This window comes from Eschrichtius robustus, chromosome X (assembly GCF_028021215.1).
Source record: "Eschrichtius robustus isolate mEscRob2 chromosome X, mEscRob2.pri, whole genome shotgun sequence".
Taxonomy (NCBI): Eukaryota; Metazoa; Chordata; class Mammalia; order Artiodactyla; family Eschrichtiidae; genus Eschrichtius; species Eschrichtius robustus.
In genome coordinates, this window is record NC_090845.1 from 65,599,086 (window position 1) to 65,625,912 (window position 26,827).

The 26,827-nt window shown below is 44.5% G+C and overlaps 1 protein-coding gene across 2 annotated transcripts in view; it reads left to right on the forward strand.

Annotated features, from left to right (window-relative positions):
- The first annotated feature begins 513 nt into the window (after positions 1-513).
- Positions 514-26,827, forward strand: part of SLC16A2 (solute carrier family 16 member 2) — a 118,496-nt gene continuing 92,182 nt past the window's right edge. The window contains exons 1-2 of one of the 2 annotated variants that reach the window (XM_068533248.1): positions 514-523; positions 1,693-2,264. In XM_068533248.1, coding sequence (XP_068389349.1) covers positions 1,823-2,264 — 442 coding nt within the window. In that variant the 5' untranslated portion in view covers positions 514-523; positions 1,693-1,822. Of the gene's footprint in view, positions 524-1,692; positions 2,265-26,827 lie in introns of those variants that run through there. The other variant, XM_068533247.1, reaches the window with a different exon arrangement.

The window sequence follows — 26,827 nt, forward strand, 5'->3', positions numbered from 1 at the left end:
GGAAAAAGCAGGTGATAAAAATACTCACCTCCGGGCAATAAGGGAATGCTCTATTCCTCTAGCAATGCCTGCTTTGCTGACTGACATGGCCCCCGTGATTTGTGAATTATGGCCGATTCCTTTCACGGCATGGCAAGCTACTTGGGACACCTCTACCCTCCCGCTCAGCTCAGCCCGCGTTCAGGTGCTTAATGACTGTGTTCCTGGGCATCTGGCACAGCCCTGAGCTGCATTTTCACCTGCCATGCAGTCTTTTCACCCAGCAAGAAGGTTAATGAGATGCTGGGTAGAAAGGGCTTGGCGCTTGCCCGCCCGCTGGTGGGGAGCGAAGTAGCTTGGTAACCACACCACGAACTCATGATTAGTGCATTAGAAGCGCGGGCCCTAAGGGGAGGCAGAGCTTCCCGGGATCGCTGGGGCCGGCCCCGAGGGCTGAGGCTGGAAACAGCCGTGCACTGCGGCAGGGAGCCCAGCCGCCCGCAGGGCAGATCACCCCTCCCGCCTCCCGGGAGCCGCGCACTCCGTAGGGAGCAAACTCTCCCTTACCCTCGCGGGGCTAGGGCCTTAGTCTGGGACATTCACCGGGATTCTGGTGTCTCTATGCCCGAGGTGGGCGGAAGGGCGCGGTGGGTGCTGGGAAGACATCCCTCCGCTAGCGCCTCGGCCGAGTTCCCGAGCGCCCGAAAAGCCGCGGCGGAGGCCCGGGGGACCAGCCCAGCTGGGATGTTGGGGGCTGAGCGGCCCTTGCCCGAACTGGCGGCTCGACCTGGCCCTGACTCCCAGTTCCCCAATGCGGGACAGAGAGCCGGGAGGAGCCTGAGCTGAGCTCTGGCTCCCGCCCCGCCCGGGCCCGGCTCCCTCCGGTGCCACTGCACCTCCCTCCCTACCTGGCCCGGCCCCCGGCCCAGACCCGGCCCTCTACGGCTCCTCTGGGCTCCAGGTTGGCGCAAACAAAGCCCTGATTGACTGCCCGGAGAGGCGGGCCTCGCTGCCGGGCCGCCTCCTCCCATCCGTGCCCCGCCAGGGATTTGCCGGGAAGGGCGGGGGTGGAGGGGGAGAGACGGGGATGGGGGGGCTGTTGCGCAGGACTGTGGGGGGCTGAGCCCCCGGGCTCGAGAAGACTGTGCCCACCCTCTGTCCAAGCTTGGGTGTCCCTTCCAAGTCCCCCTCAAACCCAAGGGGGGCATAGGCACTACTGAGGGCGGGGTGGGGTCTCTCAAGGGCCACCTCTCGTCCTGGGGTCCCTGGGGCCACCCCAGTTCCAGGCTACTTGTGAGAAAGGAGAGAGTGGGAGCAAAGGACAGGCAGGGTCTTCCCTGGGGGTTCTGGGTTGATCAATGCTCGTTTGGAGCCTGCAGGGAGGAGAGGGCAGGGGAACAGGATAGTTTATGCTCTCCTTTTTCCATTTTAACTATCCCTCTACTGGGCTTCTGGACAAGGAGAACAGGATTCAGTAGTTTGGAAAGGGAGTTGAGGGAGACAGCTGCGGATTGAGTAGGTAGGCGAGTGTGAGGAGGAGGAGGAAGGGCTGGGGAGAAGAGAGAGGCTGTAGCGGCTGCCTGTTGAGGGAGGAAGAGGTTGGGGGGAAGGGAGAGGAGGAGGAGGGGGAGGAGAGAGATGACATGGGGAGAGGAGGAGGGGGGATGGGGGAGGAGGAGGAGAGGGCTCGAGGGACCGTCTGTCTCGGGACAGGCTGGCCAGCTGGGGCGCGGAGCCGGGAGGAGGAGGCAGCAGTAGCAGCGCTTGGAGCAGCAGTAGCAGAAACAAGTACCAGCCACACAGCGGCTCCTCCGGCCCGAGCAGCCACAGTCCCCCGGCCGCGATGGCGCTGCAAAGCCCGGCGAGCGAGGAAGCTAAGGGGCCCTGGCGGGAGGCAGACCAGGAACAGCAGGAGCGGGTGGGTAGCCCCGAGCCAGAGCCGGAGCCGGAGCCGGAGCCCGAGCCCGAGCCCGTGCCAGTACCCCCACCCGAGCCCCAGCCAGAGCCCCAGCCGGAGCCCCAGCCCTTACCGGACCCTGCACCACTGCCGGAGCTGGAGTTTGAGCCTGAGCCGGTGCACGAACCCGAGCCCACGCCCACCGTGGAGACCCGCGGCACCGCGCGCGGCTTCCAGCCCCCCGAAGGTGGCTTCGGCTGGATGGTGGTCTTCGCTGCCACCTGGTGCAACGGCTCCATCTTTGGCATCCAGAACTCCTTCGGGATTCTCTACTCCATGTTGCTGCAGGAGGAAAGAGAGAAAAATCGCCAAGTGGAGTTCCAAGCAGGTGAGCGGCTCCGCGCGCCCCACCTGGCATTCTAGGCAAAGGTGTCCGCTCCGGCTGCCGCCGATCCTATACCTCCTGGTCCGAGGCACCTCTCTAGCGCGCCGCTTGGACTCCTCCCCCTTGCCCCTTGCCCGTGGCGCTGCTAGAGCGCCGGTTGCCGGGCTCTGGGCAGCCTCGGCTGTGGAGACTAGGCGCAAGAAGTCCCGGGGGTGGGACCTGGGACCTTCGTTGATCATACGCAAGGAATGAACTTTTTTGCTCTGGGACATATCCAGACGCACCTTTCGGGTTTGTTTAAAGTACTCTGAGCGTGTGTACTGGGGGAAAATATTTGCAGAATGTTGTTGTGGTGTTTTTGTTTTTTGGTTATTTTGCGGGGGTGGGTGGAGTGCGAAGACATGGAGAGAGGAGAGAGTTTGGAGGTTGGGAGGACTTTGAGAGAAACACTGTACCGCAGATCTCCTCAGCAGCCCCTGTTCCTGTACGGGGAGCGGAGGTGTTTTCTGTCAGAAACACTTTAGGAATCCTGGTGACTGAGCGAAGACTCTAACACATGGCAGGCGTGTGTATCTGCAGGAGAGAGAGGAAGGGAGGGAAGGAGTGCGAGTGGGGGGTGTGCGCGCGTCTATTTGCCCGCCGTGGTTACGGCCCAACCGGGCCCGGCCGTCCTCTGCCACTCTGAGGGAGCGAGCGGATCTCTGTGCCCTCTGAGCTGAACCCCAAAGCAGGCAGGGAGGCAGTCTCCGCGGTCTCCTGCCAGAGAGGCGTGAGGCGGCTGGCAGACTGGGCCCTGAGGCTCACTTCGCACCGCCCCCAATCTCAGCCTTGCCCTGCCTGGCGCCCCGCGCCTCTCCGCTATCCGCTGGGTGCCTCGTTAGTCTTTAGCCGGAATGCCGGCCTCCACCCCTCCTGCCTTCGTGTGGTGCTGACTTGGTCTTCTTCCCTAAGACAAGCAGGGCTGGGGGCATAGCTCTCGCTCTTCAGGCCCGCGGCCACAGGACCACAGGCTTGTGCGCTCCTCCCGTTGAGCCTGCCTGTGGACTCGGAGAAGTCAAAGTAGCCATCCCGCTTTCTCAGCAAGCCGCCGGCGAAGCCCCTCAGCCGTTCTCATGAGGAGTCTCGAGAGCGAGCCGAGGGGCTTGGGATGCCGTCTTCCTCAGGGCTCACTCCCTCTTGTGGCTCCTCAGGACAGCTCCACTCGAGACCCGCCGCAAGTTTGCAGCTTAGAATACGTGGCTTTTTAAAACGCAGCTCAGAATAAGTGTTGCCCTGGGACTGAAGGGTTCCCTCCTCTCGCCACCCCCAAACACGTACTTCTGCTGCTCTTTGAGGGAGCCTGGGAATCATTTAGTGAATAGAAGCCTTGAATTCTGGGGCATCCACCTGTGGATTCCCTGGGCCCTTAGAGAGCCTCTCCTACGGCTCTCAACCAAGGACTCTTTTTTTTCTTTTTTTTTTTTTCTTTTTTTTCTTTTTTTAGTTTGCTAGGCTGCCCTTTAAGAGGTTTTGGGACTCTTGGTGCCTCTGACCTTGTGATCCATTGGCGTTCTAGTGTGCGGGGCCCCACTTGAAAGTTCAAGTGTGCGGCAATGGCTGTCCAAGGCAATCTCAGGACTGCCCAGGCTGCGTTGACGCCTGAGTGGAGGCGGTCCCTGACTGTGTGGAACAACATTTGGGCGGAAGGTCACTGTCACACTCACCCCTGGGACTACATTTTCCCTGCTTTGATGCAGTTCAGGGGCTCTTGGGAAGGAAGCCAGTGTAGGGCCTCTGGCTGTTGCCTAGGTTACCTTGGAGGGCACCTGCTGAGCATTGCCCTGTGGTTAAAGGCAGGCTGTTGGCCTTCGGGGTCAGTGGCAAAGTCTGGGTAAAACTTCATGGGAGGTAATGGGGGATGGGCTGAAGCTAGGCCCTGGCATTCATGTGATGTGAGCAGGCCTAGAGCTGGGGCCTTAGGAGTGTGTAATAAAACTTGGAAAAACCACTATTTTACCAGGAAGAGGTTCACTGCTGGGGAACAAACTTCAAAGTAGGTGATCATAGGGGACTCAGGGGGAGGGCTGGCTGAGACTTTCCGGTCAAGACCTCACAGTGCAGCTGGGAAGGGGGGGTAGCAGTGAGCTGTGCAGAGGTGTGGCTGGTGTGTGTTCTGACACAGACTAGGTCCATTGAGGGGCTGGGGTTACCAGTTTAAATTATGGTGAGTATAGGTCAGGAAAGGATAGAAAGGAATTTGGTATGTCCCCAGGGTCACAGACCACTTTGGCTTGGGTCCTTGCTGTATGTGTCTTGAATTCATGAAAGTTATTTTTGATACTGGAGGCTCTGGGAAACACCTCAATTTTTATTTTAAAAAAGTAAGGAACACCCCACTACACTCCTGAGTTCCTAGAAAATCTCATCCTCACCACTACCTTTTTTGAGCCCCTCAGCTTTTCCAAGCAACCATTCAGGTCCTGAGATTCCAAATGTGCCTCTGTCTCCACACACTTTCTGCCGTTTACTCAAAATTTCTCAGCTACCTATGCCACAGCACTGGTGTCTCAAAGGGATAGAATAAGCCAGTAGAAGCTTGCTGTTTGTCAGCCAGTGTTTGCCCAATAGCCATTCTGAGGAACACAGAATATACACTCCCACAGTCAAGGAGGTTGGTGCATTGTCCATTTCTATTAATGTCTGACATGCCTTACATCTCTAGAAATCTATGAATTTAATATTTGGAGGCACCCCACAACCCAAATTCTCTTTGGCTAGGCCTAATATCTTCACAGTCCTAAAGCTGTGCTGATTGGCTTAATGGGTCTAAGGCTCTGCAGATGACTGGGACTATTGTGAGGGTGCCCCAGAGAAAGGTTGTTTTGATGTCTGGGGGCTAACTCCACATCAGAGGGGTCTCTGGTCATGTGAAAAAACCATGGAGAGTAGAAGGGAAGTGGAATGCAGGCCATTCTAGAGCATGCAATGTCCAGTCTTTGTGAACTCTGTGGTGCGTATAATTCTATGGTGGCAGTGTGTCTTGTCCTTTCTCTTCACCCATTTTGAAAAGGAAACCAACTTTCCCTGGGCCTTAGGCCTGGGATGACTGGCAGACAAAAGGTTCTTGAGATGGAGGCAAGTGACCAAGGTCCGATTTAGGGAAAAATGGAAAAAATCAAGAGAGGAATGAGCCTATACTTTTGTAGAGCTTGTGGGAAATTTAGGAGTTCCCCCAACCCAGACCAAGCAGCAGACAGGACATGGGCAACCCAACAATTTGGTGGAAAGTATATCATGGCTTCCTGGCATGAGAGGGGAGCATTTTGGAGGAAAGAAAGAGCAAGGTAGCATTGATTGCAGGCCTCAGATCATTACTGGAACCCTAAATGAGTTGGAGCTGGGGCAAGGTTAGGGTTGGGGGTCCAGAAGACAAGGCAGAACAAGTCAGAGTTTTTAACATTGGCTCCAAGCTTAGGTCTTTTTGAAGGTGCTGCAGAGTAAACCCAGTACCCTGCACTTTCCACCTTGACTGCCAGTCTAGCACTGAGCCATAAAATATGATGGGAGGCATCTTTTCCTGGGCAGTTTATAAGCATGACCCTTGTAGGCTCCCAGGTGAGGAGTGTGGGGCTGTGTCTCTCACCACCTGGGGAAAGGGGTAATAATGGTCAGGAAGGTTCATTATTGGGCACAAGATAGTTCAGGCTCATGGGCCACTCTGATGGAGACAGAATTTTCTAGGCATGGGATAAATGATACAATCTGCCTTTGGGCAAAGAGTCCCAAAGATAGGTGGGGCCAGGGACAGTTTAAGCTATCTTTCTCTTCCCCATTTTAGGGGCTTTCATTGCTTAGTTCAGTGTCTCACTGGGCTCACCACTAAATTGCTGACTTTGAGAGCCAGGTATCTTTTGAGCAAATCTGCCAATGTCTTGCCTTTGGCTGCAGGCTTTTGCTTACTGTCCAGAGAAGGTTGGCTCAGAGCCTGCTATGGCGCTTTAGGCCACAGGGCCATTGGCCAGGCATCTTTCAAGTCACTCCTCTGACTTCTCTCCAACCAAGCTAGGTCCAAAACTGAGACCTTGACTCATACCGGAGGGGATGAGGAGGAGAGGTTGGGGTACTTGGAAGCTAACTAGGGGGATGCTTGTTTGAGCTGGAGTAGCCAATTGAAGTTGGATCCCTGGCTCACTGTCCAGTAGCCTCGAGTGCTCATTCTAAGTCTAAATCTGGATCCCAATGGGCTGGTGATCTCAGTAATACCAACTAGGCAGTGACTAGAAGCTAGACAACTTGTGCCCCTGACTTGCTCTGTGACTTTGAGCAGGCACTTTACCTCTCTGTACCTCAGTTTATCTATCTGTAAAGTGAAAGGGTTTGATTAGATAAACTTCTTAGCTCTGCTGTTCTATCCTTCTAAAATTATGTGATATTTTATTCTTTACTATTCACTTGGCATAAATTTTGACTCATTCAGACAAATGGAAATATGTTAATCTGCCTGAATGAGGGTGTGGATGGGTTGGGAGGAGATTGGGAAAGCAATGGAAAACCATGTAGACATCATTTCTCCATGTGTATTAAAAGACTATGGGGCTAACTCATATGTACTGATGTGGTTGAAAAGATCCACTTTTTTTTTAACCCAGTGTGTAAAGGCAACTTCACATCCACAATGCTTCTCCCAGAATGTCCTGCTTAGCATAGAATTGGGCCTCCAAGAGAATTCCCTCAACTTGGCCTGCTGCAGGCTAGCAGAGTAGTTCTGTATGCTGCTGTTTCCCAGCATTTGAGCCTGTTTCTAAAAAGCATTAAACTGCAAGCATTGCCTTAAGCCTCAGTTTGGACCCCTCTCCTGAAACTTAATTTTCCACAGCTCATTCTCATTTCTCAGAAATGCATGGTTAGTATGATCTTGGTTTGCTGTTACTTCAGGATAGAAGAGTAAACCAAGATTCCTAAGTGCAATACAGTGTTTTCCTTCAGGAGGCTTCAGACAGGGCATCTTTATAGCTGGCTAAGGGCTGCTGCCTTGTAGTGGGTATGAGAGGGCTGCTGCTTGCCATCCTAGAGAAGGCCATATTGAGTATCCACAATTTCTGGGCAACTTCAGCTTCACTCAGGGCTTAGCTGAGAGTGTGGCTCCTGAAGTAGCAGGCACAGAGCTCCCTCTCCTTTTCCCTGAATTTATACTTGCTTTGGAAATATTTCCTGCAGTGCCATGAAGAGTAAACAAACGGACTATCAACATTTACAGAAATATATAAAGGATGTCATCTGGACCTTTTGAGCAGACCAGTTTCCCAGGAGGGTATGCTGCTTTTCCCATCAACATCTTTTTGTTTTATTGCATTTTGAAAAGAAAGAATCATTTACTCTTTTCAGATTGTGTGAAAGATGGAGTGGTATTTCCTGTTTTGAAAGGAATTATTTCACCTGGGATTGAATGAGTAAACCTTAGAGAAAAATCTTTATTCATAAAACACACACACACGCACACACACATACACATACACACTCTACACCTCAAGCCATGGATTATGAGTATTCTATCTGAAAAAAGTCTTTTCTCCTCTGTTTACAGAATTAGGTTTAATGTAACAGAAGCTTCTGTAGGGGTTGTGGGGGACTAGTGCAAAGGGCCCAGATTGGGAAACTTGTTAGGTAAGAGTGTTGGAGAGAATATGGCCAGCCTGGATTGTACCTCTTGGCATGGACTCTTTGCAACTCCTCAACAGTGGGGCTTGGAAACATTTATTGTAAGTTTCTTTCTGCTTCCATCCTCTCCTTATCCTGCATCCCTCTTGGTATTCAAAGGTTATTGGGAAGAGGGTTTAGGATACTCCAGCCCTCTCCCGTTTTAAGGGTAACAGAGGACTAAGCCTAGGGATGTTTAATCATTTGCCTTGAAGTCAAGGTACTGTGATTACTAATGTGAAATCACTTGGCACTTATTTTGTGGGTAGGGAATGTGGCCTGCTTGGGTGGCTTGAGGAAGTACATGCTTCTTCACCCTGGAAGTCTTGTCTTTCTCTATTCTCTTGCTTGCTTTTTTCTAGGGTTGGTAGAAGAAGGACTAAAACTGGCTGTCCCAACCACACATTTTCTTGGCTCCTCCTATTTTCACAGTGCATCTGTAATACCTCTGCTCATATGCCATCCCTTTGCTCCCAGTATTGTTCTCTCTTCTTCTTTCCCTCATTCAATTAGAGGAACAACTGGGGTTTGGATGTTGTACAGGCCTCACTCCAGACTGGATCTCAGGCCCATTCCCACACATCTTGTGGAAGTATCTTTTCCCTTTTCCCCTTTCTCCTCTCTTATTCTCCACTTTCTTGGGGAAGGGTGACTTCCTGTGAAGCACTCAAGAGTGTAGAAGCTATCACCTCTGGATTTTTGCAGTAAGATAGCTGCTATGAAACCCTTTTCATCATTTCCACACCTCCTTTTTTCACAGCCCCAGGACCCCAGTCAAAGAGATAGCATTGTAGCAGGTCTTACTCAATAGTATTCAACAGATGTCCTGGTCAGTTGCACCCTTTCTCTTCAAATCCTCACTATTGTTGTCCCTCAATTCCTCAGCCAACTGAACTTCCAGAGACTTCAGGTTGGTTTCCAGTAGCTTCAGGGGTCCTCAATAGAATAGAACTCTTCATTCTATTTTGAGCCCCTATCATCTCTCTTCTTGCCAAAAAATACTGCAGAATTGATTGTAGAGGAGTCAGAGGGGGAAGGAGACAGACACCCATGTCCTAACTAGAGTCAAAAGTGCTTTCAGTGAGGATGGAGAGGGAGGAAGTGAAACTCCCAGGTTAGTTGCTTCCCTGCTTCCATGCAGCTGAAGGGAAAAAAGGAAAGGAAATGTCACTAAACTCGCAGTCCCCACACAGTCTCCTTGTCTAATTTATCCTGTGGATCTGTCCACCCACCTTCTTACCCAGGCTGGAAGGGTATGTGCATGCACCCATGTGTCCAGACCTGTGTGTACGTGTGTATAGCTGGGTGTGTGATGTCTCTCTGGGCCAATTAGCACAGTTGCTTAGAACATGGTGCCTATGAGACTCAGGTCACAAGTTCAGTCACCTGTTTAGGTAACTGAGCTTCTCACAAAGAAAAGAACTCTCCTTCTGTTCATCACCCATGCCCCTCATGTGGGGTTGCCACTGATCCCAAGAGGACTGGGTAGAAGTATGGAGATGACTCCCTATAAGCTTTCCCTTTTACGGGGGAAAAGACATGAAGCATACAGCCTAGTGATAGCTGCTCTTCCACAGTGTTATTTCTTTGACATTTAGCCTCTTGCTTCCATCAAGCACCCTAATAATAATAATAATAATAATAGTAATAATAACAATAGAAATTGCTAACATTTATTTAGCATTTAGCAATTAATTCTGTGCTAGGCATTATGTTAAGCACTTTACATGTACCAACCCATTTAAATTCTGAACAACTCTATGAGGCAGGTACTATTATTTCCTCCATTTCACAGATAAAGAGAAAGATGCACAGAAGTTAAGTAGCTTGCTTAGCTCATATAGCAAATAATAGCAGAGCCAAGATTTGAACCCAGAGAGTATGAGACCAGAATTCCTGCCTTTAGATATCACCTAATACATACTAAAGATGGGAGAGGCGCAGCTACCAAGGAAGACTGCTGCAGAGTTTTCCATTCCTGTAGCCTCAGGGCATCCTTATGACTAAGGGATAAAAAGAGATGACCAAGAAAGGATTTAGTAAACAAAAGTCTCACAGTCTTGTGATACATGACATACTCTTCTAACCACCCACCTTACTCTACCCAGAGTCATGGTCCTTGGGTCCAAAAAAGGGCCAGAGAAACTGTCTCTTTTTAGTTGGTTAGCCTGAATAAGTCACATAACCTTTCAAGGCTTCAGTGTTCTCATCTTCATAGGGAGATTGACAGCATTTACTTTTATAGGACTATGAAGGGTCACATGAGATTCTGTATGTGAAAGACATTTGTAAGTTGTGAAGGGGTTGGTATTATTATTATTATTATCATCATCATCATCATCATCCAGTAACCTTTTCCAGCTCCTAGAAAGTGAGCTGCTACACATTTCTCTAAATATTTCTGGAAGAGGAATCAACCCCTCCTCCCCACCTTCCACCTCCCCACGCCATCTCTTCCCCATCTCTCCTCTGTATTCTTCTGCAGTTTTACCCGGGTATCCTGTAGCTAAGGACTGGCCGTGTTTTCTTTGTTCCTCAATTCTCTAGGAGCCCAGGGAGAGGAGGGGCCAGATCCCAGGTCATATACATTCAAGGAAACAAGGCATGTTGAAATATTTACAGCTCTTGGCAGGAGCTCACAAACCTCCCTTTGAGTCAAGGACTGAGTTTTTAAATAGGAATTGCTACGCATTGGGGGCAGATGGTGGGTGGAGTTAGGGTGTCACTTCCTCCCGAGGGTCTCTCACAGAGTCTCTGTTCTCCTGCAGGTAGTGAGAAGAAGGAAAGGGATATTTAGGGTCAGAAGGTCTGGGCCAGGGGACATTAAGCAAAGAAGGGGCCTTGCTCCTTTGTATTCAGTTTCGGAGTGGGCCAATTTCCTTATGTTCTAAACAGGATAGCCCCAGAGAACAGAGGCCACAGAAAGCCAGAGGCCTGGAGGAGGACTGCAACAGCAGGTTTTTTTGTTTTTTTTTAAATTTTTATTGGAGTATAGTTGCTTTAAAACTGTTAGTTTCTGCTGTACAGCAAAGTGAATCAGCTATATGTATACATACATCCCCTCTTTTCTGGATTTCCTTCCCATTTAGATCAGCAGAGAGCACTAGGTAGAGTTCCCTTGCTATACACTAGGTTATCATTTGTTATCTATTTTATACATAGTATCAATAGTATATATGTGTCAATCGCAATCTCCCAATTCACCCCCCCAACTTTGTACCTATTTCTGCTTTGTAAATAAGATTGTCTATACCAATTTTTTCAGATTCCACATATATGCGTTAATATATGGTATTTGTTTTTCTCTTTCTGACTTACTTCACTATGTATGACAGTCTCTAGGTCCATCCATGTCTCTACAAATGACCCAATTTCATTCCTTTTTATGGCTGAGTAATATTCCATTGTATATATATATACCACATCTTCTTTATCCATTTCTCTGTTGATGGACATTTAGGTTTCTCCCATGTCCCGGTTACTGTAAATAGTGCTGCAATGAACACTGGGTGCATGCATCTTCTTGAATTATGGTTTTCTAAGGGTATATGCCCAGTAGTGGGATTGCTGGGTCACATGGTAGTTCTATTTTTAGCTTTTTAAGGAACCTCCATACTGCTTTCCATAGTAGCTGTATCAATTTACATTCCCACCAACAGTGCAAGAGGGTTCCCTTTTCTGCACACCCTCTCCAGCATTTATTGTTTGTAGATTTTGTGATGATGGCTATTCTGACTAGGGTGAGGTGATATCTCATTGTAGTTTTGATTTACATTTCTCTAATAATTAGTGATGTTGAGCATTTCTTCATCTGTTCATTGGCCATCTGTATGTCTTCCTTAGAGAAATGTCTATTTAGGTCTTCCACCCATTTTTGGATTGGGTTGTTCGTATTTTTGATATTGAGCTGCATGAGCTGTTTGTATATTGGGGAGATTAATCCTTTGTCAGTTGCTTCGTTTGCGAGTATTTTCTCCCATCCTGAGGGTTGTCATTTCGTCTTGTTTATGGTTTCCTTTGCTGTGCAAAAGCTTTAAGTTTAATTAGGTCCCATTTCTTTATTTTTGTTTTTATTCTCATTACTCTAGGAGGTGGGTTAAAAAAGATCTTGCTGTGATTTATATCAGAGTGTTCTGCCTATGTTTTCCTCTAAGAGTTTTATAGTGTCTGGCCTTACATTTAGGTCTTTAATCCATTTTGAGTTTATTTTTGTGCATGGTGTTAGGGAGTGTTCTAATTTCATTCTTTTATATGTAGCTGTCCAGTTTTCCCAGCACCACTTATTGAAGAGGCTGTCTTTTCTCCATTGTACATTCTTGCCTCCCGTGTCATAGATTAGGTGACCATAGGTGCTTGGGTTTATCTCTGGACTTTCTATCCTCTTGCATTGATCTGTATTTCTGTTTTTGTGTCAGTACCATAGTGTCTTGATTACTCTAGTCCTGTAGTATAGTCTGAAGTCAGGGAACCTGATTCCTCCAGCTCTTTTTCTTTTTATTCTCAAGATTGCTTTTGCTATACGAGGTCTTTTGTGTTTCCATACAAATTGTAAAATTTTTGTTCTAGTTCTGTGAAAAATGCCATTGGTAATTTGATAGGGATTGCATTGAATCTGTAGATTGCTTTCGGTAGTATAGTCATTTTCACAGTACTGATTTTTCCAATCCAAGTACATGGTATAACTTTCCATCTGTTTGTGTCGTCTTTGATTTCTTTCATCAGTATCTTATATTTTTCTGCATGTAGGCCTTTTGCCTCCTTAGGTAGGTTTATTCCTAGGCATTTTATTCTTTTCATTGCAATGGTAAATGAGATTGTTTCCTTAATTTATGTTTCTGATCTTTTGTTGTTAGTGTATAGGATTGCAAGAAATTTCTGTGTGTTAATTTTTATCCTGCAACTTTACCAGATTCATTGATGAGCTTTAGTAATTTTCTGGTGGCATCGTTAGGATTTTCTATGTATAGTATCAAGTCATCTCCAAACAGTGACAGTTGTACTTCTTCTTTGCCAATTTGGATTCCTTTTATTTCTTTTTCTTCTCTAATTACCATGGCTATGACTTCCAAAACTATGTTGAATAGTAGTGGCAAAAGTAGGGACCCTTGTCTTGTTCCTGATTTTAGAGGAAATGCTTTCAGTTTTTCACCATTGAGAATAATGTTTGCTGTGGGTTTGGTCATATATAGCCTTTATTATATTGAGGTAGGTTCCCTGTATGCCCACTTTCTGGAGAGTTTTTATCATAAATGGGTGTTGAATTTTGTCAAAAGCTTTTTCTGCATCTATTGAGATGATCATATGGTTTTTGTTCTTCAATTTGTTGATGTGGTGTATCACACTGATTTATTTGCAAATATTAAAAATTCCTTGCATCCCTGGGATAAATCCCACTTGATCATGGTGTATGATCCTTTTAATGTGTTGTTGGATTCTCTTTGCTAGTGTTATGTTGAGGATTTTTGCGTCTATGTTCATCAGTGAAATTGGCCTGTAATTTTCTTTTTTGGGGATATCTTTGTCTGGTTCTGGTATCAGGGTGATGATGGCCTTGTAGAATGAGTTTGGGAATGTTCCTCCCTCTGCAATTTTTTGGAAGAGCTTGAGAAGGATAGGTATTAGCTCTTCTCTAAACGTTTGATAAAATTCGCTGGTGAAGCCATCTGGTCCTGGACTTTTGTTTGTTGGAAGGTTTTTAATCACAGTTTCAATTTCATTACTTGTGATTGGTCTGTTCATATTTTCTATTTCTTCCTGGTTCAGTATTGGAAGGTTGTACATTTCTAAGAATTTGTCCATTTCTCCCAGGTTGTCCATTTTATTGGCATATAGTCGCCCATAAGAGTCTCTTATGATCCTTTGTATTTCTGTGGTGTCAGTTGTAACTTCTTTTTCGTTTCTAATTTCGTTTCTAATTTCATTCAGTTTCATTTCTAATTTTATTGAAATTAAAATCTCCCTCTTTATCTTGATGAGTCTAGCTAAAGGTTTATCAATTTTGTGTATCTTCTCAAAGACCCAGCTTTTAGTTTTATTGATCTTTACTATTGTTTTCTTTGTTTCTATTTCATTTATTTCTGCTATGATCTTTATGATTTCTTCTAATAACTTTGGGTTTTATTTGGTCTTCTTTCTGTAGTTGCTTTAGGTTTAAGGTTAGGTTATTTATTTGAGATTTTTCTTGTTTCTTGACGTAGGATTGTATTGGTTTAAACTTCCTTCTTAGGACTGCTTTTGCTGAATTCTATAGGTTTCGGGTTGTCGTGTTTTCATTGTCATTTGCTTCTAGGTATTTTTTGATTTCCTCTTTGATAGCTTCAGTGAGCTCTTCGTTATTTAATAACGTATTGTTTAGCCTCCATGTGTTTGTGTTTTTTAGAGTTTTTTTTCCTGTAATTGATTTCTAGTCTCATAACATTGTGGTTGGAAAAGATGCTTGATATGATTTCAATTTTCTTAAATTACTGATGCTTGCTTTGAGACCCAAGATGTGATCTACCCTGTAGAATGTTCCATGCGCACTTGAGAAGAAACTGTATTCTGTTGCTTTCGGATGGAATGTCCCAGAAATATCAATTAAGTCTATGTGGTCTAATGTGTCATTTAAGGCTTGTGTTTCCTTATTAATTTTCTGTCTGCATGATCTATCCATTGGTGTAACTGGAGAGTTAAAGTCCCCCACTATTATTGTGGTACTGTCGATTTCCCATTTTATGGCTATTAGCATTTGCCTTATGTATTGAGGTGCTCCTATGTTGGGTGCATAAATATTTACAATTTTTATATCTTCTTCTTGGATTGATCCCTTGTTCATTATGTAGTATCCTTCCTTGTCTCTTGTGACAGTCTTTATTTTAAAGTCTATTTTATCTGATATGTGTATTGCTACTCCAACTCTCTTTTGATTTCCACTTGCATGGAATATCTTTTGCCATCCCCTCACTTTCAGTCTGTATGTGTTCCCAGGTCTGAAGTGGATCTCTTATAGACAACATATATACAGGTCTTGTTTTTGTATTCATTAAGCCAGTCTGTGTCTTTTGGTTGGAGCCTTTAATCCATTTACATTTAAGGTAATTATTGATATGTTTGTTCCTATTACCATTTTCTTAATTGTTTTGGGTTTCTTTTTGTAGGTCCTTTTCTTCACTTGTGTTTCCTGACTAGAGAAGTTCTTTTAGCATTTGTTGCAAAGCTGGTCTGGTGGTGCTGTATTCTCTTAGCTTTTGCTTGTCTGTAAAACTTTTGATTTCTCCATTGAATCTGAATGAGATCCTTGCTGGGTAGAGTAATCTTGGTTGTAGATTTTTCCTTTTCATCACTTTAAATATATCCTGCCACTCCTCTGGCCTGTAGAGTTTCTGCTGAAAGATCAGCTGATAACCTTCTGGATGTTCCCTTGTATGTTGTTATATGTTGGTTTCCCTTGCTTCTTTTAATATTTTTTCTTTGTATTTAATTTTTGATAGTTTGATTAATATGTGTCTCAGCATTGTTTCTTCTTGGTTTTATCCTGTATGGGACTCTCTACACTTCCTGGACTTGACTTACTATTTCCTTTCCCATGTTAGGGAAGTTTTCGACTATAAACTCTTCAAATATTTTCTCAGACCCTTTCTATTTCTCTTTTTTTTCTGGAACCCCTATAATTTGAATGTTGGTGTGTTTAATGTTGTCCCAGAGGTCTCTGAGATGGTCCTCAATTCTTTTCATTCTTTATTCTTTATTCTGCTCTGTGGCAGTGATTTCCACCATTCTATCTTCCAACTCACTTAACTGTTCTTCTGCCTCAGTTATTCTGCTATTGATTCCTTATAGTGTATTTTTTAAACATCTTTATTGGAGTTTAATTGCTTTCCAATGTTGCATTAGTTTCTGCTGTATAACAAAGTGAATCAGCTACATGTATACATATATCCCCATATACCCTCCCTCTTGCGTCTCCCTCCCACCCTCCCTATCCCACCCCTCTAGGTGGTCATAAGTCACCAAGCTGATCTCCCTGTGCTATGCAGCTGCTTCCCACTAGTTATCTATTTTACATTTGGTAGTGTATATATGTCAATGCTGCTCTCTCATTTCGTCCCACCTTACCCTTCCCCCTCCCCATGTCCTCAAGTCCATGCTCTAGTAGGTCTGCGTCTTTATTCCTGTCCTGCCCCTAGGTTCTTCATAACCTTTTTTTTTTTTTAGATTCCGTATATATGTGTTAGCCTATGGTATTTGTTTTTCTCTTTCTGACTTACTTCACTCTGTATGACAGACTCTAGGTCCATCCAACTCACTACAAATAACTCAATTTCGTTTCTTTTTATGGCTGAGTAATATTCCGTTGTATATATGTGCCACATCTTCTTTATCCATTCATCTGTCAGTGGACACTTAGGTTGCTTCCATGTCCTGAGTATTGTAAATAGAGCTGCAATGAACGTTATGGTGGTACATGACCCTTTTTGAATTATGGTTTTCTCAGGGTATTTGCCCAGGACTGGGATTGCAGGTCACATGGTAGTTCTATTTTTAGTTTTTTAAGGAACCTCCATACTGTTCTCCATAGTGGCTGTATCAATTTACATTCCCACCAACAGTGCAAGAGGCTTCCCTTTTCTTCACACCCTCTCCAGCATTTATTGTTTGTAGATTTTTTGATGATGGCCATTCTGACCGGTGTGAGGTGATACCTCATTATAGTTTTGACTTGCATTTCTCTAATGATTAGTGATGTTGAGCATCCTTTCATGTGTTTGTTGGCAATCTGTATATCTTCTTTGGAGAAATGTCTATTTAGGTCTTCTGCCCATTTTTGGATTGGGTTGTTTGTTTTTTTGATATTGAGCTGCATGAGCTGCTTGTATATTTTGGAGATTAATCCTTTGTCAGTTGCTTCATTTGAAAATATCTTGGGTCACAAATCAAGCCTTGGTAAATTTAAGGAAATTGAAACTGTATCAAGTACCTTTTCCGACCACAACACTATGAGAATAAATATCAATTGCAGGAAAAAACTATAAAATACAAACACATGGAGGCTAAACAATATGCTACTAAATAACGAAGAGATCACTGAAGAAATCAAAGTGGAAATCAAAAAATACCTAGAAACAAATGGCAATGAAAACACGACGACCCAAAACCTATGGATGCAACAAAAGCAGTTCTCAGAGGGAAGTCTATAACAATACAATCCTACCTCAAGAAATAAGAAAAATCTCAAATAAACAACCTAAACTTATACCTAAAGCAATTAGAGAAAGAAAAAGTAGCAACCAAACAAAAAACCAAAGTTAGCAGAAGGAAAGAAATCATAAAGATCAGATCAGAAATAAATGAAAAATAAATGAAACAATAGCAAAGATCAATAAAACTAAAAGCTGGTTCTTTGAGAGGAGAAACAAAATTGATAAACCATTAGCCAGACTCATCAAGAAAAAAAGGGAGAAGACTGAAATCAACAGAATTAGAAATGAAAAAGGAGAAGTAACAGCTGACACTGCAGAAATACAAAGGATCGTTAGAGATTACTGCAAGCAACTATATGCCAATATAATGGACAACCTGGAAGAAATGGACAAATTCTTAGAAAAGCACAACCTTCCAAGACTGAACCAGAAAGAAATAGAAAATATAAACAGACCAATCACAAGTACTGATATTGAAACTGTGATTAAAAATCTTCCAACAAACAAAAGCCCAGGACCAGATGGCTTCACAGGCTAATTCTATCAAACATTTAGAGAAGTGCTGACACCCATCCTTCTCAAACTCTTCCAAAATATAGCAGAGGGAGGAACACTCCCAAACTCATTCTACAAGGCCACCATCACCCTGATACCAAAACCAGACAAAGATGTCACAAAAAAGAAAACTACAGGCCAATATCACTGATGAACATAGATGCAAATATCCTCAACAAAATATTACCAAACAGAATCCAACAGCACATTAAAAGGATCATACACCATGATCAAGTGGGGTTTATCCCAGGGATGCAAGGATTCTTCAATATACGCAAATCAATCAATGTGATACACCATATTAATAAATTGAAGAATAAAAACCATATGATCATCTCAATACATGCAGAAAAAGCTTTTGACAAAGTTCAACACCAATTTATGATAAAAGCTCTCCAGAAAGTGGGCATAGAGGGAACCTACCTCAACGTAATAAACCCCATATATGACAGACCCACAGCCAACATCGTTCTCAATGGTGAAAAGCTGAATCCATTTACTCTAAGATCAGGAACAAGACAAGGTTGCCCACTCTCACCACTCTTACTCAACTTAGTTTTGGAAGTTTTAGCCACAGCAATCAGAGAAGAAAAGGAAATAAAAGGAATCCAATTCGAAAGAAGAAATAAAACTGTCACTGTTTGCAGATGACATGCTTCTATACATAGAGAATCCTAAACATGCTACCAGAAAACTACTAGAGCTAATCAATGAATTTGGTAGTGTAGCAGGATACAAAATTAATGCACAGAAATCTCTTGCAGTCCTGTACACTAAGGATGAAAAATCTGAAAGAGAAATTAAGGAAACACTCCTATTTACCTTTTCAACAAAAAGAATAAAATACCAAGGAATAAACCTACCTAAGGAGACAAAAGACCTGTATGCAGAAAACTATAAGATACTGATGAAAGAAATTAAAGATGATACAAACAGATGGAGAGACATACCATGTTCTTGGATTGGAAGAATCAACATTGTGAAAATGACTATACTACTCAAAGAAATCTACAGACTCAGTGCAATCCCTATCAAACTACCAATGGCATTTTTCACAGAACTAGAAGAAAAAATTTCACAGTTTGTAATGAAACACAGAAGACCCCAAATAGCCAAAGGAATTTTGAGAAAGAAAAACGGAGCTGGAGGAATCAGGCTCCCTGAGTTCAGACTATACTACAAAGCTACAGTAATCAAGACAGTATGGTACTGACACAAAAACAGAAATATAGATCAGTGGAATAGGATAGAAACCCAGAGATAAATCCATGCACATATGGTCACCTTATCTTTTATAAAGGAGACAAGACTATACAATGGAGAAAAGATAGCTTCTTCAACAAGTGGTGCTGGTCAAACTGGACAGCTACTTGTAAAAGAATGAAATTAGAGCACTCCCTAACACCATACACAAAAGTAAACTCAAAATGGATTAAAGACCTAAATGTAAGGCCAGACACTATAAAACTCTTAGAGTAAAACATAGGTAGAACACTCTATGACATAAATCACAGCAAGATCCTTTTTGTCCCACCTCCTAGAGAAATGGAAATAATAAAAATAAACAAATGGGACCTAATGAAACTTAAAAGCTTTTGCACAGCAAAGGAAACCTTAAAAAAGACCAAAGGACAGCCCTTTTGGTGTATTTTTAATTTCACTTATTGTGTTGTTCATCACAGTTTGTTCTTTAGTTCTTCTAGGTCCTTATTAAACTTTTCTTCTGTTTTCTCCATTCTATTTCCAAGATTTTGGATCATCTGTACTGTCATTACTCTGAATTCTTTTTTAGGTAGACTGCCTATTTCCTCTTTATTTATTTGGTTTTATGGGTTTTTACCTTGCTCCTTCGTCTGCAACATATTTCTCTGTCTTCTCATTTTGTCTAACTTTCTGTGTTTGAGATCTCCTCTCTGCAGGCTGTAGGGTCATAATTCCTCTTGCTTCTGGTGTCTGCCCCCATTGGATGAGGTTGTTCCAGTGGCTTGTGTAGGCTTCCTGGTGGGAGGGACTGGTGCCTGCATTCTGGTGTGTGGCGCTGGACCTTTGGCCTCTTATGGGCAGAGCTGCATCAGGTTGTGTGTCTTGGGGTGTCTGTGGGCTTAATATCACTTTAAGCAGCCTGTCTGCTGATTGTTGGGTTTGTGTTCTTGTCTCGCTTGTCATTTGGCGTGTGGCATTCAGCACTGAAGCCTGCAGGCAGTTGAGTGGAACTGGGTCTTGGAGTTGAGATGGAGACCTCTGGGAGAGTTCTCACTGATTAACATTCCCTGGGGTCAGGAATTCTCTGGTGTTCCAGCATCCTGGACTCGGCACTCCTACCCCAGAGGCTCAAGCCCAACCCGTGGCCTGGGAACCAAAACCCTGCAAGCCACACGGCTTGGCAGAAATGGCAAAAAAATAAAAGGAAAAAAAGGGCACGATGAAAACAAACAGACATACAAAACCCAAGACAATAGCAAAGACAAAATCAAGCAAACAGTGACAGCAACAATTAAACACAGACAATCAAATGAACAGACAAACAGGACCCCAGACAAAGGTAAAAGCAAAACCTAACAAACAGAAACAGACAAACAAACAAACAAAAAAAAAACAAACACACACACACACACAAGATAAGAAACAAAAACAGAGAAAACAAAAAACAAGAGAATAACCAGACAAACAAAAGAATCCCAAAATGAAATCACACAATTAAAAACAAAACTAACAAAAACAAAAAATAAAAAACAAAACAAAAGCACAATGGCAACTGAAGGAAACAGCAAAGAAAACAGTACAAGCACAAAAAAAAGATTAAAAAAAGGTAAGAACAAATAGAACAAAGGAAAAAAAGCTAAAAACAAAATAGAACAAAGGAAGTTAAAAAAACAAGGAAAGGGCTTCCCTGGTGGCGCAGTGGTTGAGAGTCTGCCTGCTAATGCAGGGGACACGGGTTCGAGCCCTGGTCTGGGAAGATCCCACATGCCGCGGAGCAACTGGGCCCGTGAGCCACAACTACTGAGCCTGCGCGTCTGGAGCCTGTGCTCCGCAACAAGAGAGGCCACGATAGTGAGAGGCCCGCGCACTGCGATGGAGTGGCCCCCGCTTGCCGCAACTAGAGAAAGCCCTCGCACAGAAATGAAGACCCAACGCAGCCAAAAATAAAATAAATAAATAAAATTTAAAAAAAAAAAAAAAAAAAACAAGGAAAAAACACAGAACAACAAAAGAAGCAACATAGACATAGAAATATAAAAAAATAAAAAATATATTAAAAATTTAAAAAACTAAAACTTAAAAAAATAATAAAAAACAACAATATAACAAGACAAAACATAAAAAGAAATAGTAATAATTATATTTTCCTGGGGTTTCAGCTGTCAGTGTCCTTGCCCCCACCATGAGTCACAGTCAACCTCCACCTCCCCAGGAAGCCCTCCAAAACCTCTAGGTAGGTCTCTGGTCCCTTTGTGGGCACTGTGGGGGCAGCTCAGACTCTGACCTGGCATAACTCCTGCATATACTAGTCCCCAAAGTCCATAGCTGCTAGGGCTAGACTGGTTTCAGTTTTGGGACCACTCATTGTCCATTCAGATATTCCATAGATGCAAGATATTACCAAGCCGATCGTGGGGATTTAATCTGCAGCTTGTGCTACTGCATGGAAAGATTTTCGTTCCTCTTCCTAGTCGCCCCGCCCTGGGGCTCAGCTATGGCCCCACCTCTGCATGTGGGCCACCCACAGGACTCTGCTCCTGAGGCTGTCCTGGAGCACTCAGATCTGCCCTGGTGAGGACAGGGCATGGAGATGGCATGAAATGCCTGGGTCACAGGGGCCCTGGCAGCAACAGGTGTGTGGGGAAGCTGGTGACCATGGGCATGAGAGATCTGGCCTTAGTGGGAGCCTTTCCTAGCACCTGACATCAGGTGTGAGAAGGTCAGCCCTGGTGGGGACTTTTCTCAGTGCCTGGTGGCAGGCGCGAGAAAGTTAGCCCTGGTGGGGGGTTTTCCTAGCACCTGGCAGGGCCGGGGGCTGGTGCGTGGGGAGAGAGAGGTTGCAATGGCGGCTCCACCCCCTGCGCATCACTCAACAGTGGCGCCTTGCTTCTGTGGCAGTCTGGGTTTCCTCCACAAGCATTCCTAGTTATGGATTTCCTCCCTCCGGTCCCCTCAGGCTGTCTCCTCCCAGCCAACTGCAGTCCTCCCCCCGGGTTTGCTCTCCAATTCCCACGTTCCAGCTCTCAGCCCCTGTGTGCACTGGTGGACACACGTTCCAGTCTGGGGTGCACAGGGCAGTGGCACGGACTGTCTGTGTAGGTCTCACTCTGTCCTGTCTGCCACAGACTGGCCATTTCATCCTCCTCTTACAGCCTCAGATGCTCCCCTTCTGTCCCGACTGATTTCCCCGTTGGTGAGGGGGCTTCCCCAGATGTGGGAACCTCTCCTCTGTTTCAGCTACCCCCCAGGGGTGCAGATCCCTTACTGCTTCCTCTCTTCTTCTTTCTTCCTTCTTTCTTTTGTCCTACCTGGTTATGCGAGGATCTTTATTGTCCTTTCCATTGTCCAAGGTCTTCTGCTAGTTTTCAGCTGGTGTTCTGTGAGAATTGTTCCATCTGTAGATGTATTCTTGATGCATTTGTGTAAAGATGACCTCCACGTCCTCCTACTCCTTCTCCATCTTGGTTTCTCTGCAATAGCAGTTTTGAGCAGCATTTCAGTGAACACTTATGGAGCCTCCATTAATACCATTTAGTAGACAAATGTTTATACCATTTCACAATGAAAATGTTTTTCTTTCTTGTTGTAAACAACAAAACAAAATCCCCAAGTCCTTCTTTGAGACTAATATTTCAAATATACTAGGACATACCATCTTGACTTTCAGTTATTTAAATGTGTGAACTGGAAGGCATTTTAGAGACTACCTATTCCTAACCATTTGGTTCCCATTTTACAGGGAGAGAACTGAGATCTGGAAAGATGTAACCTCAATCAGTATTATAGGTAGATGATTGTAGTGAAGGTTGGTTTATAAGAGGAGTTGGGGAATGGGTGTAAGGGGTGGGCCTTTTGGCACCTTGGGGGTTCCCCAGTTCAATAACTGGCATCCTGCCTCCTTCATCTTTCCCTGAACTTTTCTAAAGTTAATCCCCAGGCACTACTTTGTGGAAAGAGATTGTATTGTGTTGTAATAAATGTAATTTTATTTATTTAATCTGAGACAGAATTCAAGAGGTATGATGGTAAAAAGTGTCTCTCCTACACTATCTTGTGCCTACCTTGTTCCCCTCCCTAGAGGCCACCAGTGTTATCTGGGGTGTCCTTCCAGAGATGTTCTGTATATGTACAAGCACTTGTGTATGTGTGTATACATCCTATTTTAAAAACACAATGGTAGCCTTTAATTCCCATTATCCTCCACCTTGCCTTTTATACTTCAAAATGTATCTTGGATATTATTACACATTAAGTGCATAAAATCCTCACTCTTTTTTTTTTTATAACTGCACAGTATTCCATTATATGGGTATGTCCTAATTTACTTATTCAGCACTTTGCTAATAAGCATTCAAGCTGTAGCCAATCTTTGAATATAGGCTTTGGAATCAAACAGCACTAGATTCAAATACTCACCATATGGCTGGCCTTGACAAAGGTTTTAACTTCTTGAAGTCTGAGTTTTCTCATGTGTAAAATAGGGATAATAATAACATCTGTCATTATTGGTGTGGAGAGTAAATGAGAGGAGGCATATAAAGCATCTAGCATACAGCCTAACACATACTAAGTGTTCAGTAAATAGTTCACTCCTTGCTCACAAGCCTTCCCCATACTCTCCATCTTCAATTCAATTGATGTTGGTTCAATTCAAGTCAATAGGTGTTTATTATGTGTTAGGAGGCTGGACCTTGGATGAACAAGAGAAGGACAGGTGTTCCTCAAGAAGTTTATAATTTCTTTGAGAAGACATAGCATACCAAACAACCACAGATCACTGCTAGGTAGCAAAAATATGTATATATAAAATTGAATGCAATTTTGGTGTGGTGATGTGGAAAAGGAGAGACGAATGTGAGGGCCAGAGGAATCAATGAAGTTTTGCTGGTAGAGTTGTAACTTGAAAAGGGACTTAGCTAAGTGGAGAGGAGCCTATGAATTGGTCAGTGGTCGGCTGAAGGTTGAGAATTGGACAGTTTGGTTGTTACTCAATGTCTGGATCTTTGCCCTCTGGAAGTCCCTGACCCAGCAGGTGGAGTGGAGTGGAAGGGAAGGAGGAGAGGAAAATACTGAGGACATTTAGAGAAAAGGGTATGGGACGGGGGATGTCTGGACATTGGGCCACAGAATGAGGTGCCTACAAGTGGCTTGTGGCATAGCCCACCCAGCCTACACCACCTGCTCTTCCATGTCAGCAGCCAGGTACTTTTTCTAAGAGGTCCAAGAAGAGGGATAAAGGGCCTGAGAGCAGAAGTGGCAGCAGCTCTCAGCCCCTCACCCTGAGTCCCAAACAGGTCTGATGCTATGAGCCCCAGAAGAGGGGGAGACAATTGAGTGATAATAATCCCTTCTGTGTGTGGTACATTTGTAGTTTACATCTTAATTGATGTTTATCCTTGCAACAGAGACAGTTATGAAATAAAATACTCAGTTGAATCTCATTGTGTGCCAACTTCTTTGATCACAACAAGTGGTATGTTGAGGGGTTCTGGAAAATGAAAAGTCAATGTGGTTTGTGTTAGTTAAGGAAAAGTTCATGGCAGGGAAGGGCTGTGTAGAGAACCATATTCCCATTTTACAGTTGCAGAAAATGGAGAGCAGATTGAGGGCAAGTGAGTGGCCCAACGTCTCATATACTTAATATGTAGCAGAGCTGAGACTAGAAACCAGGTCTCCCAATTCCATGTTTCATGGGGGCAGAGATGTGGGAGCTCCCTGAAACCTGGAACAGTTTTTCCTAAACTTGATAGCAGCCTGAAACAAATTGGGAGTCAAAAAGCTAAGGGGGACAGCAATAAGTGTCATGGAAGGAAGGATCTGGGCAGAGCTAAGGCCTGCTGGCTGGGATCAAGAAAGAGCACTGGACTGGGAGTCAGGAGAGCCAATTTCTGCTTCTGGCTCTGCTACTGTCTTTGTGACCTTGACAAGTCCCTTCCCCTTTCTGGGCCTTGATTTCTCCACTTAAGCAATGAAAAAGCTGGACCTCCTAGAAACTTAGTGGTGCTTAGAACCAACGGTTTCTATAAACCAAAGAGGTCTTGGGTGCTTCCTGGCAAGGGGTCAGAGGTTATAAGGAATGGTGAGACAGTGAGTGTAAGAGAACAACTTCTCTGATGAAAATTGAAAACTGATCCTCCCTGATTTGAGAAAAGATGAGTTTTGGAAATGGTAGCTATCCCATGGTCTCTATCCTATCTCCTTGAAGAATTCCACCCAAGAGAGGCAAAGAGAGAGCATGTGTGCACAAGTGAGCAAGTACCTCAATGTGAAACTGAGATTTGGTGGGACAGATTATGATATGCTGAGTCAACATGCCTGGACATCTTTCCTGAATATTCTCTACTTTAAGATCACTTTTTAAAAATCTTAGCTTTATTTTTTTAAAAGGGAGTTCGTGTCTTATGGGAAAAGTACCACTGAGAGTCCTCCTTTCTTGGAGCCCTCTTGAGTGAGCACTGACTGACCCTGGAGCCAAACTGCCTGGGTAATTCCTGGCTCCACCATTTACCAGTTGTGTGTCCTTAGGCAAGGTACTTAACCTCTCTGTGCCACTAGTTCGTCATGCGTAAGGGAGGATAACAAGAGTACTTACCAGTAGGGTTGTTAAGTGAGTTATATATATCTCAGAACAGTGTCTGGCACATAGTAAGTACTTTTACCGGCACATATAAGCATTTGCTCTTCTTGTTATCTGTCTAGTAAGCTAATGTAACCCCAAGTGAGCCCAAGGGAGTTTAGCATTACTCATTCAGGAATTTTGGAGGTAAAGGTGCCTTCTCAAGATACCATCTAGGCTTCTCTGATGTTGGTCATTCCGAGGACCAGATTAATACCTTTAGAGGCTTGCAGCACTGTTTTTCCAACTGCTGAATTCTGAAACAATTCATTAAATTTATAATTTTTTCACTTTGGGGTGCCCTTGCTTCATTGATGCCCTAAACTCATACTTAGTCCACCTGTTGGGTAATCCTGCACTGGCCACATCAGCCTATAAGCTCCTCCCTAAATTCTGGAGGGAACCAATGACTGTGAGTGGTCTACACATACACATACAACAATTTTGAACCCAAACAGCTCTATCTACAACATGGTGCTCTGTGTCCTGCCTCCTAAGAGCTTATCCTGCCAAGCCCCTTGACCTCCTTGCCCATTGGGACCTCCCATCCTATTACCTGGGAGGAGGGTTCAACTTCTGGGGTGGGGGAGGGGAGGACAAATACCAGGAAGTCCCAGTAAGGGCCCCCTATGGGAGGCTGTAAATATTAGCAAGTTAAAATTCTGGTGACCAGTTGGGATGACTGAGTACAGTCATAATAGAGATGGGGAATGGTGAGGATCTCCTGCCTGCAGATGACTAGGAGACCATCCCCCCTTTCCCTGAGCCCTGACTTCTCCAAGGATTTCAAATTAGTGAGCCTGAAGATTTGGAGTTAATATCATTATCTCTATTAATCTTGACCAGGTTCTAATCATCCAAATGGTGAACAACAGGAAAGTTGTGTGTGTTCCAAGAGCCACAGTGGTTTTTTGCTTTGACCTAGATTTTGCATATGGAAAGACTAGCCAAAAGCAAGTTTTCCTTAAATCTTCGGGTCAACCAGCTGGAGGGACCTGGTGGCCAGGGTAAAGGAAGTTAGCAGGACCCCAAACAGGTTCATTTGCTGCTTTGCCCTGGTATGGCACCACTCACATTCAGGCCTAGCCAAGCCTGTGCTCCCTGCCCTCCTCACAGTATATCTCAAACATGGAAGGCTCAGTGGAACCGGTCAGACCAGATGTTGAGAGCCTGAGGCTCTTAGGAAGAGAAAGACAGACAGCCAGAGGAGAGAATAGGGAAGGAACAAACCTATTTTTCTGACTCCTAACCCCTGGAAGTCTCCCCTTGGGCTCCAGGATGTCACCAGTGAATACCTGCTCAAGGGGACCATGGCTTATCTGTGTCCCATGAATGGA